This window comes from Nerophis ophidion, linkage group LG24 (genome assembly GCF_033978795.1).
Source record: "Nerophis ophidion isolate RoL-2023_Sa linkage group LG24, RoL_Noph_v1.0, whole genome shotgun sequence".
Classification (NCBI taxonomy): domain Eukaryota; kingdom Metazoa; phylum Chordata; class Actinopteri; order Syngnathiformes; family Syngnathidae; genus Nerophis; species Nerophis ophidion.
This window is the reverse complement of record NC_084634.1, coordinates 27,000,457-27,016,230: the sequence shown is the minus strand read 5'-3', so window position 1 is coordinate 27,016,230 and position 15,774 is coordinate 27,000,457. Positions and strand designations below refer to the sequence as shown.

At 41.0% G+C, this 15,774-nt stretch overlaps 1 protein-coding gene across 1 annotated transcript in view; it reads left to right on the top strand.

Annotated features, from left to right (window-relative positions):
- Window positions 1–9,794: 9,794 nt before the first annotated feature.
- nudt14 (nudix (nucleoside diphosphate linked moiety X)-type motif 14) overlaps window positions 9,795–15,774 on the top strand; it is an 81,896-nt gene continuing 75,916 nt past the window's right edge. The window contains exon 1 of the mRNA XM_061886449.1: window positions 9,795–9,986. Within this exon, the coding sequence (XP_061742433.1) occupies window positions 9,906–9,986 (81 nt within the window). The 5' untranslated portion in view covers window positions 9,795–9,905. The remainder of the gene's footprint in view (window positions 9,987–15,774) is intronic.

Below are 15,774 nucleotides of genomic sequence, written 5' to 3'. Positions count from 1 at the left end.
TGTAGGCTGCACTATGATGGCAGTAAAAATAATAAAGTTAAAGTACCAAAGATTTTCACACACACACTAGGTGTGGTGAAATGTGTCCTCTACATTTGACCCATCCCCTTGTTCACCCCCTGGGAGGTGAGGGGAGTGTAGACTGCAATATGAATTAAGTAAACACCACCAATATATTTATGTGTTCCATTGAAAATATAGAACATTACACACGGCGCCCAAAAATCAATCAAAATGTTTTAGTACGACTTTGGTAAGCTATGAAGCCGCACACCTTGATGGATTATCGGCGCATTATGGCTGCCATAGTCAGACGTGCTGTGCTTCAACATACCAGTATTATTATGGTGAGTGTATAAGGGAAGACATTGTGAACACTGGCGTTTTGTTTTGCAATATTATGCAACTTTTCCTGAAAATTTGCGCGCGTCCGCCTTTGTAGTCCGTAGCGACTCCATTATCAATAAGCTTCTTCTTTTACTATATCTTCTTGTTATGGGACATTCATCCTCAGCTGTTGCCATTTCTAATATAAAGTACTGTAAAGTTCTTACTCATATCTGTCTGTAAACTCGCTAAAACATACATGTGTAGTGAGTTTACATCATTCACCCAAGGAACTTTAGTTATTAGAGAGTTTTTCACGGGACACATTTCCGGCGGATAAGGAGATTTAAGTAGAGTCTGAATGTCATTAAAACAGTTAGCTCCATCTTTTGACATACTTAGATGGATTAGATAGTACTTTATTTATTCCTTCAGGAGAGTTCCTTCAGGAAAATTTAAATTTTCAGCACAATCCCATTCAAGATCAGACAAACGTTACAGGGAGACAGAACAGGATCGCTGACGGGTCTGCCGACTTCCAGCGCCCCTTACAAAAAAAGGTGAGATACAGGTAAACAAGTGGGGGGAATGGGAGAAAAAAATAGAAGATTAAAATAAAATTAAACATAATAAGAAAATCGGTCCAAGCCTGGGCCCTGGAGAGGGGGTCCAGACTGAGGCCAAGGGAAAAAAACAACAACAACTCATAGCCATAGTACACATCCCTCTCACGTGTGTGTAAGAGGGAAACATCAAAGAAGACAAAGGACATTAAAGACATTAAAGCAGCGGATAGAACCAGCCACTTCTACATACAGCTATGAATAAAAAGTAAAAGAAATATGTACACATACACACTTGCCAACCCTCCCAATTTCCCCGGCAGACTCCTGAATTTCAGTGACCCTCAAATCTCCCGGGGCAACCAGTCACCTGAGTTTTTCCCGATTTCCACCCGGACAACAATATCGGGGGCGTGCCTTAAAGGCACTGCCTTTAGCGTCCTCTCACCAGAAAAAGAGACTATTATATATGTCTCTGTTATCCATAGGTTTTTCAATAACCCATAAAGTAGGCAGGCACGGAGCTATTTCTCAGCATGTTTATTCCAGGCGGCACGTTAATACACTGACGCACAACATCCGGATTCCCATCATGCATTGCTTCAAACTACGGCAAGTAGTAATGTCCAAAAAAAATAACAGAGACGAAGCAGAAAAACGACTAGTAAGAGGAAGAAGTACGCTTGCAAGTTCCAAAATGAGTGGAAAAAATAATTTCAGTTCATCCAGGACAGCTCGAAGGGGAAGGGGTATGCTGCCTGCAAACTTTGTAGATCAGACTTCTCCACTGAACACGGTGGCCGAATTCACGAATAAATTTGTGACAGACTTTTGCCGTCCGGGTTCCACTGACCACCAAGGATTGACATGACGTCGAGCAGATTGCGACTTTGCTTGAATATTTCAATAAGGCTTTGTCTTCGGTCGGGTCGCTTTTCAGCTGCGCCTCCCTCTGCTCGCTCCGCCGTCTGGTTTTCAACAGCACATCGTCGTCTTCGTCTGCCTCTTGTTCTCCGTCGCTCTCGCTCTGCACGTGTTGTTTTTTCTCCTCCTTCTCTCTTCCTCCTCTGCTGCTGCCCTTTTATACATTGACAGAGGATTATCGAATTTTGCCCACCTGGGCAATCCATACACTTGACATTTATCCTGGAGCCGCTCCGCCCCGCTGCTGGTCCAATAGACCAGTGATTCTCAACCTTTTTTCAGTGATGTACCCCCTGTGAACATTTTTTTGATTCAAGTACCCCCTAATCAGAGCAAAGCATTTTTGGTTGGAAAAAAAGTGATCAAGAAGTAAAATACAGCACTATGTCATCAGTTTGTGATTTATTAAATTGAATAAAAGTGCAAAATATTCCTCCTTTGTAGTGGTCTTTCTTGAACTATTTGGAAAAAAAAGATATAAAAATAACTAAAAACTTGTTGAAAAATAAACAAGTGATTCAATTATAAATACAGATTTCTACACATAGAAGTAATCATCAACTTAAAGTGCCCTCTTTGGGGATTGTAATAGAGATCCATCTGGATTCATCAACTTAATTCTAAACATTTTTTCACAAAAAAAGAAATCTTTAACATCAATATTTATGGAACATGTCCATAAACAAACCTAGCTGTCAACACTGAATATTGCCTTGTTGCATTTCTTTTCACAGTTTATGAACTTACATTCATATTTTGTTGAAGTATTTTTCAATAAACATATTTATAAAGGATTTTTGAATTGTTGCTATTTTTAGAATTAAAAAAAAAATAAAATTCCCATTCCCCTTGGCATACCTTCAAGTACCCCTAGGGGTACGCGTACCCCCACTTGAGAACCACTGCAATAGACCATTCATCGCGACTGCGCCTTACAATCCGGTGCACTCTATTGTCCGGAAGATACGGTATTCCCTGCGTTTGTAAACATCAAAAACAACAGAACGTAAAAATATCGACCTTATCAAAAAAGTTCAATTTCCTGTTCTATGGCCATCATCACATTTTGTCCTCGTTGCCACCATTCTGTGACGGTACCACACAAAAAGTTGACATGCTCCCACGTCCATTTGGCTTCCTTTCCTCTGCCTGGCCTCTTTAATTGAGTCCCATGTGGACTCGTGTCCAAGGCACAATACCTTCAGTCAGCAGGCCCTCCCTTTCTTATCGTGCCCCGGCAGCTTGGCCGGATCAGGCACTGTAAAAGGCGGGAGGAACGTGGCGGTCCGCTCATTGTTTTCATATTTGTTTTGATGTAAATCAGCGCACAAATGTGTTACGTCCTGCCCTTGTGTGACGCGAAGTCTCGCTGGACGCAGGAAGTTGGTTGCGGCGAGATTGCAAACCTGCAGATGGTTTTCCATTATAAGGCTTTTATTCAATGAGGGGGTGACACCCACCAGGGCGGGGGGGAGGTCAGCTTCCACTTGTTCTTTGGACTTTGACACAATAGACTTTGAGATCTTATTGTACAAGCTATATCACTATGGTGTCAGAGGGGTATCTCTGGATTGGTTCCGTCCTCACCTATACGGAAGGCGACAATGTGTATGTGTCAATTATCACAATTCACCCTGTATGACCATAAATTATAGGGTTCCCCAGGGATCCATCTTGGGGCCTCTCCTTTTTATCCTATACATAAATGATTTCGTAAACTCCTCCGAAACTTTTCATAAAATAATTTTTGCTGATGATACAAATTTGTTTACCTCACACAGGAGCCTACACGATCTACAAGTAACTGTCAATTCAGAGCTTGTGAAAGTGGATTCCTAGTTCAAATGCAATAAGCTCTCACTTAATGTAAATAAAACAAATTGTATTCAATTTCGTTCTAATAAAAACCGGACAAATACCGAGCACTGCCATATCAACATCAATGGGCAGGAAATACAGAGAGTGTACTCCACAAAATTCCTGGGGGTCATCATTGACAAATACCTCAATTTAAAAATGTCACATTAGCCATCCGTTAAACAAATTATCCAAATATGTTGGCCTGTTCTTTCACCTTCGTCATTATCTTCCTCTTTATGCTCTACTTACCTTATACAAAACTCTCTTTGAACCATACTCTAATATCATCTGGTGTAACACCTTCCCTACTTACCTTCACAAATTGGAATCCTTGCAAAAGAAAATAATTTGGGCCCTGTCATGGTCCAGGTTTAATGCCCCCACTCGACATCTATTCCATAAATGTCATCTCTTAAGACTGACAGAGTTCAATATTTATCAAAATGCTTGCTTAACCTATCAAGTCATTTACAGGTTGAATCTTAAGCTCTGTAGCTTTGTTCCTTTCTACTAGGGCTGGGAATCTTTGGGTGTCCCACGATTCGATTCAATATCAATACTTGGGGTCACGATTCGATAATATATCGATTTTTTCGATTCAATTCAATTCTCGATTCAAAAACGATATTTTTCCGATTCAAAACAATTCTGTGTTTATTCAATACATAGGATTTCAGCAGGATCTACCCCAGTCTGCTGATATGCCAGCAGAGTAGTACATTTACAAAAAAAAGCTTTTATAATTGTAAAGGACAAAGTTTTATCAACTGATTGCAATATTGTAAATTTGTTTTAACTATTAAACGAACCAAAAATATGACTTATTTCATCTTTGTGAAAACATTGGACACAGTGTGTTGTCAAGCTTATGAGATGTGATGCAAGTGTAAGCCACTGTGACACTATTCTTTTTTTTTTTTTCATAAATGTCTAATGATAATGTCAATGAGGGATTTTTAATCACTGCTTTGCTGAAATTATAACTAATATTGATACTGTTGTTGATAATATTCATTTTTGTTTCACTACTTTTGGTTTGTTGTGTGTCGTGTTTGTGTCTCCTCTCAATTGCTCTGTTTATTGCAGTTCTGAGTGTTGCTGGGTCAGGTTTGGTTTTGGAATTGGATTGCATTGTTATGGTATTGCTGTGTAGTGGTTTGTTGGATTGATTAAAAAAAAAAATAATAATAAAAAAATGTAAACTATCCCATTCATTTTCTACCGCCTATTCCCTTTTTTGGGGTCGCGGGGGGCGCTGGCGCCTATCTCAACTACAATCGGGCGGAAGGCGGGGTACACCCTGGACAAGTCGCCACCTCATCGCAGGGCCAACACAGATAGACAGACAACATTCACACTCAAATTCACACACTAGGGACCATTTAGTGTTGCCAATCAACCTATCCCCAGGTGCATGTCTTTGGAAGTGGGAGGAAGCCGGAGTACCCGGAGGGAACCCACGCATTCACGGGGAGAACATGCAAACTCCACACAGAAAGATCCCGAGCCTGGATTTGAACCAAGGACTGCAGGACCTTCGTATTGTGAGGCAGACGCACTAACCCCTCTGCCACCGTGAAAATTTAAACAAAAAAAAATAAAAAATCGATTTTTCAAAAATGACAATCGATTCTGAATCGCACAACGTAATGATTCGATTCGTATTCGAATCGATTTTTTTCCCACACCCCTATTATCTACCATCTCCAGCATGCCCACAACACTCGTAACTTAGATCTGATATCAGGCAAACATCGTTTACTGGCTTGTACCGCTCGAAGTGTTGTATGCAGGGGACCAAAGATTTGGAACCAGCTTAATGAGAGCCTCAAGATGCTGTATCCATTCTCCAACTTCAAAAAGAAACTGACAACTTATCTATTAACCACCTATCTTTAATGCCTCATGTGGGGTAGACTACTGTTGAATTTTGCATGGTTGAATGAATGTATGTATGTATGTGTATGCTTGCTTTAGTACTATTATCTTGTCTTTATCATATAGCGTTGTTTTAGTTTTTGTTTTTGTTGTTGTTGTGCTTGCTACCATGTTTCATGATTCATCCTTCCATGTATATATACTGTCCTCTGGACCCCCCGTCAAAAGCTTCTTCTGGCTTATTTGGGGGACCCTTTCACGTACCAACGTCTTTAATTGATGATATTCACTACTATTGAAATTGTTATGTGGTATTATGAATAAACTTGAACTTGAAACTTGAAAATTTTGACCTGGTCACAAGTAGGGATAATGTAGGGGTCCGTGACCGCAAAGTATTTGGCGCAGTGGAAGAGTGGCCGTGCGCAACTCGAGGGTCCCTAGTTCAATCCCCACCAAGTACCAACCTCATCACGTCCGTTGTGTCCTGAGCAAGACACTTCACCCTTGCTCCTGATGGGTGCTGTTTAGCGCCTTGCATGGCAGCTCCCTCCATCAGTGTGTGAATGTGTGTGTGAATGGGTAAATGTGGAAGTAGTGTCAAAGCGCTTTGAGTACCTTGAAGGTCGAAAAGCGCTATACAAGTACAACCCATTTATCATTTATTTATTTAGTTGTTGGAACGTTTTCATATGTTATCAATATTACTAATTACCAAGTTGCCAGCAACCCCTGTGACCCCAAAAGGGACAAGCGGTAGGAAATGGATGGATGGATAGTTGCCAGGTAGCAATTAGCGCTCTGGTTGTCAATGGATCAATTCATCAATCAATCAAATTTGATTGATACAGCCCTTAATTAGGAGTGTCTCGAAGGGATTCACAAACTCACAGTGACGTCCTTTGATCTGAGGCCTCATTCGGCCAAGGAAAAACTAAAAATACCTGCAGTCAGTTAGCGATTTGCTGACTTGTTGTCAGGTAGCGATTTCCAGGCGAGTTGCCAGCTAGCAATTAGCGTTTTATCTTCCACCAAGCGATGATGGCCTTTGATCCGATCCCACATTCAGCCAAGGAAAAACTAAAAATACCTGCAGTCAGTTAGCGATTTGCTGACTTGTTGTCAGGTAGCGATTTCCGGACGAGTTGCCAGCTGACAATTTGCTGGCAATTCGCGTTTTATTTGCCACCCAACGATGACGGCCTTTCATCTGAGCCCTCATTCGGCCAAGGAAAAACTAAAAATAACTGCAGTCGGTTAGCAATTAGCGTGCTGGTTGTCAGCCAGCAATTAGCGGACCAGTTTCCAGCTAGAAATGAGCAGTAGTCAGTCAGCTATTATTGTGCCAGTTGCTAGCAATGAGTGTATTTGTTGTCAGATGGCAATTTTTGACAAGTTGCTAGCTAGCAACTAGCGCTCTGATTGCCAGGTAGCAATTAGCTCTATAGTTATCAATCACGTTTTTATTAATATAGCCCTAAATTAGGAGTGTCTCGAAGGAATTCACAAACTCACAGTGACGTCCTTTGATCTGAGCCCTCATTCGGCCAAGGAAAAACTAAAAGTATCTGCAGTCAGTTAGCAGTTAGTGCGATTTGCTGACTTGTTGTCAGGTAGCGATTTCCAGTCGAGTTGCTAGCTAATAGTTAGCGAACAATTAACGTTTTATTTGCCACCAAGAGTTTAGGACGCTGGTTGCCATCAGGTGATGAGCTTACTAGTTGTCGGTTAGCAATAAGAGCAACATTTGCTGGCTAGCGATTAGTGCACCAGTTGCTAATTAGCGATTAGTGGCCAATACTACTGAATTATTAATATTTTTTGTTCACTTTGCCATTTTCATTCTTGGAAATGCTTGATTTAGGACAGAAAATGTTTTAAAACATGCTTTAAAAAAACTGCGATGTGTTTGGCGGAGCTGCAATATTTGAAGCCTGATTTGTATTTCACTTTTTCAACAGTGTTGGTGCTTTGTAGCTTTCAAAGGTAATATAGGTTTTAAAAAAATGTTTTAAATAATTTTTTTTACGCTTGCTATCGCTGTTAGAATGTTGCTTGAAAACGTTTTTTTTTATGATTAATTTGGGTTTATATATATATATATATATATATATATATATATATATATATACATTTTTTTCCCATCCATTTTCTACCGCTTATTCCCTTTTTGAGGTCGCGGGGGGCGCTGGAGCCTATCTCAGCTACAATCGGGCGGAAGATGTAGTACACCCTGGACAAGACGCCACCTCATTGCAGGGCCAACACAGATAGACAGACAACATTCACACTCACATTCACACACTAGGGCCAATTTAGTGTTGCCAATCAACCTATCCCCAGGTGCATGTCTTTGGAAGTGGGAGGAAGCCGGAGTACCCGGAGGGAACCCACGCAGTCAGGGGAGAACATGCAAACTCCACACAGAAAGATCCCAAGCCTGGGATTGAACCCAGGACTACTCAGGACCTTCGTATTGTGAGGCAAACGCAGCAAACTCTCTTCCACTGCGCTGCCCCGGCTTTGCATTTTGTTTATTTTATATATATATATATATATATATATATATATATATATATATATATGTATGTAACCGGTGGTCTTTTCCTCTGCGTTGTGTGTGCTTCTATGGAACACGACCGACACCATGGGTTTCTCCACTGCACTTTACTGATAATACAGAATACAATTGTCATCAAAAACTTTGTGCCATCGTCGAGCCCCTCTCCCGTTATCGTAGACAAAAAGGGAAGTGTAGTTACCTACACAGTAAAATAAAAACATACCTGATAATACAGAATACAATTGTCGTCAAAAACTTTGTGCCATCGTCGAGCCCCGACACAAATATAATAATGAACAAGAAATGAGTTGAAGTTCTTAACAAGACAAATCTATTTTCTGTCGTCGCATGGACGCCTACCTCTCCCGTTATCGTAGACAAAAAGGGAAGTTGGAAGGCGTGTCCAGCGCACATAAAAAGACAGGTGTCACAGTAATTATTGCAGTAGGAGGGACAACGAGACAATGGTTCCACATTAACAAAACATCAAACAATATTCAGGTATTTACATGTAACTTACATATTCTGTGTAATTATAACAGTAATAAAACATTAGAAAATACATGATTTACAAGACATAATTGATCCTGTAACACACACACACACACACACACACACACCCACACACATACACACACACACAGTGGGGGAAAAAGTATTTAGTCAGCCACCGATTGTGCAAGTTCTCCCACTTAAAATGATGACAGAGGTCTGTAATTGTCATCATAGGTACACTTCAACTGTGAGAGACAGAATGTGAAAAAAAAATCGAGAAATTCACATTGTAAGAATTTTAAAGAATTTGTTTGTAAATTATGGTGGAAAATAAGTATTTGGTCAACCATTCAAAGCTCTCACTGATGGAAGGAGGTTTTGGCTCAAAATCTCACGATACATGGCCCCATTCATTCTTTCCTTAACACGGATCAATCGTCCTGTCTCCTTAGCAGAAAAACAGCCCCAAAGCATGATGTTTCCACCCCCATGCTTCACAGTAGGTATGGTGTTCTTGGGATGCAACTCAGTATTCTTCTTCCTCCAAACACGATGAGTTGAGTTAACACCAAAATCGACACATGGATGATACAGCAGAGGATTGGCAGAATGTCATGTGGTCAGATGAAACCAAAATAGAACTTTTTGCTTGAACTGGCTGACTAAATACTTTTTTGCCCCACTGTATATATTTTGTATTCTATTTTAGTTACTTTGAATTTACAACCCCTGGCGCTGTTTTATTTTGTACTGATTTTGTACTGTTTTTGTACTTATTTTGATTACCATTTATCTTGTGTTAGTAAACGTTGAAATTTAAAATAAAAGTTTAAACATTTAAAAAAAAATGCTGCACTGAATTTGTATAAACTGATTTTTTGCACTCTGATGAGGTGGCAACTTGTCCAGGGTGTACCCCGCCTATCGCCCGAGTGTAGCTGAGATAGGCACCGGCACCCCCCATGACCCCGAAGGGAATAATCGGTAGTAAATGGATGGATGGATGGATTTTTTAAAACACTAAATTCGCTCACAATTTTGTATTCAATGAAATATTCGGCATAATTCGATCCCTTCACCCAAAAATCAAAGGCAAACAATATAATTACATAAAAAAAGTGCCCCCCCCAAAAGCTTTCCTAGTAGGAACAAAACATTTTGTTCCCAACATGTGCGGTGATGACAGCCGTGTGCGCTTTGTCCTCCGCAGGCTTCCGTAGGATTCCTCTGCTGTCAGTGTTCCGCGGTGACAGTCAGACCAACATCGCCGAGCCACACAACCCAAGCGCTCAACTATGGAGGAGATCAGCAACATTGACGTGGTTCCTTGCACAGACTCCGACTACCTAAAGCCCTTCAGGCTGCACTACAACCAGGTGAGCAGTTTGTGTGACAAAAAAAGATGCTGCGGGTTAGCCCAACCCCCCTTTCCCTTTCACTTTGTAAGCTAGCACAACATGAAGGCTGCGTTGACCTTAAACACAAACCCCGACAGCGACAATTGACATTTGTGAACAACAATACTGAATAATAATGCCTGTTCTCGCTTACAGTAGACTCTGCTTTTACACTGCCGTTGGTGTGAAACCTGGCAGCTAATGTACAGCTTCAGGCTAACATGCTATGTTTCAGCAGCACTGTTAAAGGCCTAGCGAAATGAGATTTTCTAATTCAAACGGGGATAGCAGGTCCATTCTATGTGTCATACTTGATAAATTCGCGATATTGCCATATTTTTGCTGAGTAGAGAACATTGACGATAAAGTTCGCAACTTTTGGTCGCTAATAAAAAAGCCTTGCCTGTACCGGAAGGAGCAGACGATGTGCGCGTGACGTCGCGGGTTGTGGAGCTCCTCACATTGTTTACAATCATGGCCACCAGCGGCGAGAGCGATTCGGACCGAGAAAGCGACGATTTCCCCATTAATTTGAGCGTGGATGAAAGATTTGTGGATGAGGAAAGTTAGAGTGAAGTGAAGTGAATTATATTTATATAGCGCTTTTCTCTAGTGACTCAAAGCGCTTTACATAGTGAAACCCAATATCTAATTACATTTAAACCAGTGTAGGTGGCACTGGGAGCACGTGGGTAAAGTATCTTGCCCAAGGACACAACGGCAGTGACTAGGATGGCGGAAGCGGGAATCGAACCTGCAACCCTCAAGTTGCTGGCACGGCCACTCTACCAACCGAGCTATACCGCCCCTAGAGGGGGGGGGGGAGTTGCCCACATCTGAGGTCCTCTCCAAGGTTTCCCATAGTCAGCATTGTCACTGGCGTCCCACTGGATGTGAATTCTCCCTGCCCACTGGGTGTGAGTTTTCCTTGCCCTTTTGTGGGTTCTTCCGAGGATGTTGTAGTCGTAATGATTTGTGCAGTCCTTTGAGACATTTGTGATTTGGGGCTAAATAAATAAACATTGATTGATTGATTGATTGATAGAGTGAAGGACTAGAAGAAAAAAAATGCGAGGGGATTCAGATGTAATTAGACACATTTACAAGGATAATTCTGGAAAATCCCTTATCTGCTTATTGTGGCACTAGTGTTTTAGTGAGATTATATGGTATCTGAAAGTCAGAAGGGTGTGGCCACGGGTGTGGTGACCGCCAGTGTCTCTGAGGGAAGCCACGTTTCTCAACTCGGCGAAGCGAAGGCAGCCGTTGGGGGCAGGCTGAGCTTTTTTTCCCCTCCTTACTTCCGGTAAAGGATGTGCACGCGACGTCACGGGTTGTAGGGCTCCTCACATCCTCACATTGTTTATATTCATAGCCACCAGCAGTGAGAGCGATTCGGACCGAGAAAGCGACGATTTCCCCATTATTTGAGCAAGGATTGAAGATTTGTGGATGAGGAAAGAGAAAAGGCGACGTCTCCAGGCGAATGCAGTGTGAGCGATTCAGATGTTACTAGACACATTTACTATCAATCAATCAATGATTATTTATATAGCCCTAAATCACTAGTGTCTCAAAGGGCTGTACAAACCACAATACAAACCACAACAACATCCTCGGGAGAGCACACATACGGGCAAGGGAAACACACCCAGTGGGACGTCGGTGACAATGATAACTATGAGAAACCTTGGAGAGGACCGCATATGTGGGCAACCCACCCGCCCCCTCTAAGGGAACCGAAAGCTATGGATGTCGAGTGGGTCTAACATGATACTGTGAAAGTTCAATCCATAGTGGATCCAACACAACCGTCGTTGATATAGATACCAGGATAATTCTGGAAAATCCCTTATCTGCTTATTGTGTTAATAGTGTTTTAGTGAGATTATAAAGTCATATCTGAAAGTCGGAGGGCTGCGGTGAACGCCAGTGTCGCTGAGAGAAGCCAATGGAGGAGCCAAGATCACAGCTGCCTTTTTGACAGCTGCAGGAGGAGGTCACATAATCCACTCAAGTCTCCGGTAAGAGCCGACTTAATATCACAATTTCCCCATCCAAAAACTTGCTGGTTGACGTAGAGAAACATGTTCGCTTGACTGCTCTGTGTTAAAGCTTCACCACAAACAAAGAAACACCGGCTGTGTTTAGGTTGCTAAAGGCAGCTGCAATCCACCAAAAGCATTCTTCTTTATAGTCTCCATTACTAATTGAACAAATTGCAAAAGATTCAGCAACACAGCGTCCAAAATACTGTGTAATAATGCGATGAAAAGAGAAGACTTTTAGCCATAAGTGGTGCTGGGCAAAAAATGCTCAACCAATAACGTCACAAACACGTGTCATCATACGCGTCATCATTCCGTGACGTTTTCAACAAGAAACTCCGCGGTAAATTTAAAATAGTAATTTGGTAAACTCAAACGGCCGTATTGGCATGTGTTTCAATGTTAATACTTCATCATTGATATATAAACTATCAGACTGCATGGTTGGTAGTAGTGGGTTTCAGTAGGCCTTTAAAGCTCCTTTTTTAGGTTCGACAAGTTTAATAACAACCCGAATAAGACTTGTTGATATTTGTTATTGATGGCAGCTTGTCCTCAACAGTATCAGTAGAAAGCTGGGGTGGCAAAGTCATTTTAGATTGGGGGGGGGGCACATGGAGAACAATCTACTCCCAAGTAGGGCGGACTGGTAAAATCACGGCACGATAACTTAAAAATAAAGACAACTTCAGGATGTTTTCTTTGTTTAAAACTAGAACAAGTACATTCTGAAAATGTAAAAATTAGGGCAGGGCGATATATCGATATATAGCGGGTTTGTCTCTGTGCTATATAGAAAATTATTATATTCTGATATTTGAGTTAGGGCTGGGCGATATTGGCTTTTATTAATATTGCAATATTTTTATGCCATATTGCGATATACGATATATATTACGATATTTTGCCTTAGCCTTGAATGAACACTTGATGCATATAATCACAGCAGTATGATGATTCTGTGTCTAAATTAAAACATTCTTCTTCATACTGCATTAATATATGCTACTTTTAAACTTTCATGCAGAGAGGGAAATCACAACTAAGTCAATTGACCAAAACTGTATATATTAAATATTCTTCATTCTCTCACGGGTGACTTTTTAAATGAAAGAACAAATTAATAGTGTTGCTACCTTTTTGTAGTAACACTTCTGCTGCATACTTTGCATATTGCTGTTGTCTGCTGAATATCTTCCCACTTGAAGCCAAACCACTGCCAGATGATGGATCCCCTGGTCTTTATTTTGGGCATTTATTATTGTTCTTCTATTTGTGATCAGTTTCGCACCTTCTAAAGTTAAAAAGTACCAATGATTGTCACACACATACTAGATGTGGCGAAATTATTCTCTGCATTTGACCCATCACCCTTGATCACCCCCTGGGAGGCGAGGGGAGCAGTGTATGACGCTAGAGGCGCGACAGTATGTGACGTATGTAAGAAGGCGGGCTTGTTTTACGTCTCTGTGAGGAGGAGAGACGAGAAAGAGTGAGAAACGGCAGTAATGTAATGCCCGCAGCTAAAAGCAACTGTGTGAGAACATATAATCGAATATTACGATATAGTCATTTTCTATATCGCACAGAGACAAACCTGTGGTATATTGTTTATATTGATATATCGCCCAGCCCTAATTTGTGTATATCAGGGGCACTCACACTTTTTCTGCAGGTGAGCTACTTTTCAATTGACCAAGTCGAGGAGATCTACCTCATTCCTATTTATAATTTATATTTATTTATTTATGAAATAGACATTTTTGTTAACAAGTTAATGGTGTTTAATGATAATACAAGCATGTTTAACACACATAGATTCCTTTCTTTCATGAAGACAAGAATATAAGTTGGTGTATTTGATTCTGATGACTTGCATTGATTGGAATTAGACAGTGGTGCTGATAACGTCCGCATTTTCAAATGGAGGAAAAAAAAAGTCCTCCTTTCTGTCCAATACCACATGAAAGTGGTTGGATTTGGCATCTCATTTGTCCAACTTGCATACTCGTTTTTAAACACTTTGTTATGAGAGTAGCATATGTGTGTGGCCCTTTAATGTCTGGCAGCAGGTGAGCGACGTCAATGAGTGTGCGGGTGGGCAAGCAAGTGAGAAAGCGGTCGCTGAGGGCGGGGGAGAAATACATTGGCATCAAACTCCGTAGCTTGCTAGCTTGTGCACGCTAGCTTTCTGAGACTCTTATTTTGTTAGCACAGGCAGGATGAAACAGGTCTTTTATGGTGAAGACAGGAACTGTGCAGTCGGTCTTTAGAGTTTTGACAGTAGGTACGGAGTCTCTAGAAATAAAATGTGTTTCTCTGCGTCCGCCCTGTTAGTGATTTTTTTCTTAAATATGAGTTTGCAGCAGCCAGCGTCATCTCACAAGATCCTCGGGTGCCGAGAATGTCAAACAACTGACGAAAGTGAAGTCTTGGTATGATTGATGATTGCTCATTTTTATGTATATTTTTTAATGGCTGGCTTGAGATCGACTGACACACCCTCCGAGATCGACCAGTCGATCGCGATCGACGTAATGCCCACCCCTGGTGTATATGTTCTCACGCAGTTGCTTTTAGCTGCTGGTGTTACACTACAGGCCTTTCTCAATCTTGTCTCTCCTTCTCACAGAGACGTAAAACAATCGCACCTTCTTACATACGTCACGTGTGCAACGTCACACGCTCCCGCGGGGCAGACAGGTGGCGACATGGACATGGTAACGGTGCGGTGCGGGTGGTAATATGAGAGAGAAAAGGTGCGAATATGGTAACAAATGAAGGAATTATTAATTCCAAGAAAAACAGCACGGGCTGCATCGTCTAGCGGTGGTTTGGCTTCAAGCGGGAAGATATTGTGAAGTTATGCGGCAAAAGCGTTGCTACAAAAAGTAGCACCACTGCTAATGTAGCATCATTTGAAAAGTCACCAGCTAGAGATTGAGGAGTGCTTGAAATTCCCCATGTCAACATCTCCGGCCGGTGCCACACCAACAAAATGCCGAAGCAACCATTTCCACATCAACATCCAAAAAATAGTCAACAACAGAAGGAGATAGCGGCCGCAGTAAGCTACCACATAGGGAAGGACATATACTATTTGATTTCCTATTATGCAGCTCATTTTTATTTGACAGTTATTGAAGTATCTTGTGTGACATCATGCACAAAAGTGCACTTTATTTGTTTTAAACTATTGTAGTGGTGTTCTGTACAAAAAGTGCACCTTAATTTAGTGTTTTGATATGTCATCTTAGTGACATCATGCACAAAAGTGGACTAATAGCTTGTTTTAAAGTGTCTCTGACAATCTTGCAATTTCTGTTTTGAAATGACATGAATGTTTGTCCCACTGCTTAACAACTGTTTAATAAATACAGTTTCGGAAAATTGGCTTAGTTGTGATTTCCCTCTCTGCATGGAAGTTTAAAATACGCATATATTAATGAAGTATGAACAAGAATATTTTAATATAGACACATAGAATCATCATATTTCTGTGATTATATGCATCAAGTGTTCATTGAAGGCTAAGGTAAACTATCGAGATATATGTCATGTATCGTGATATGGCCTAAAAATATTGAGATATTAATAAAAGGCCATATCGCCCAGCCCTAGTACAAATCATAATGTTGTTGTTTTTTTACACTTACATGTTGCAGTTAATAGTATTCTATCTTTATTTGTCATCATTTATACTTTCTGAATAAATGATG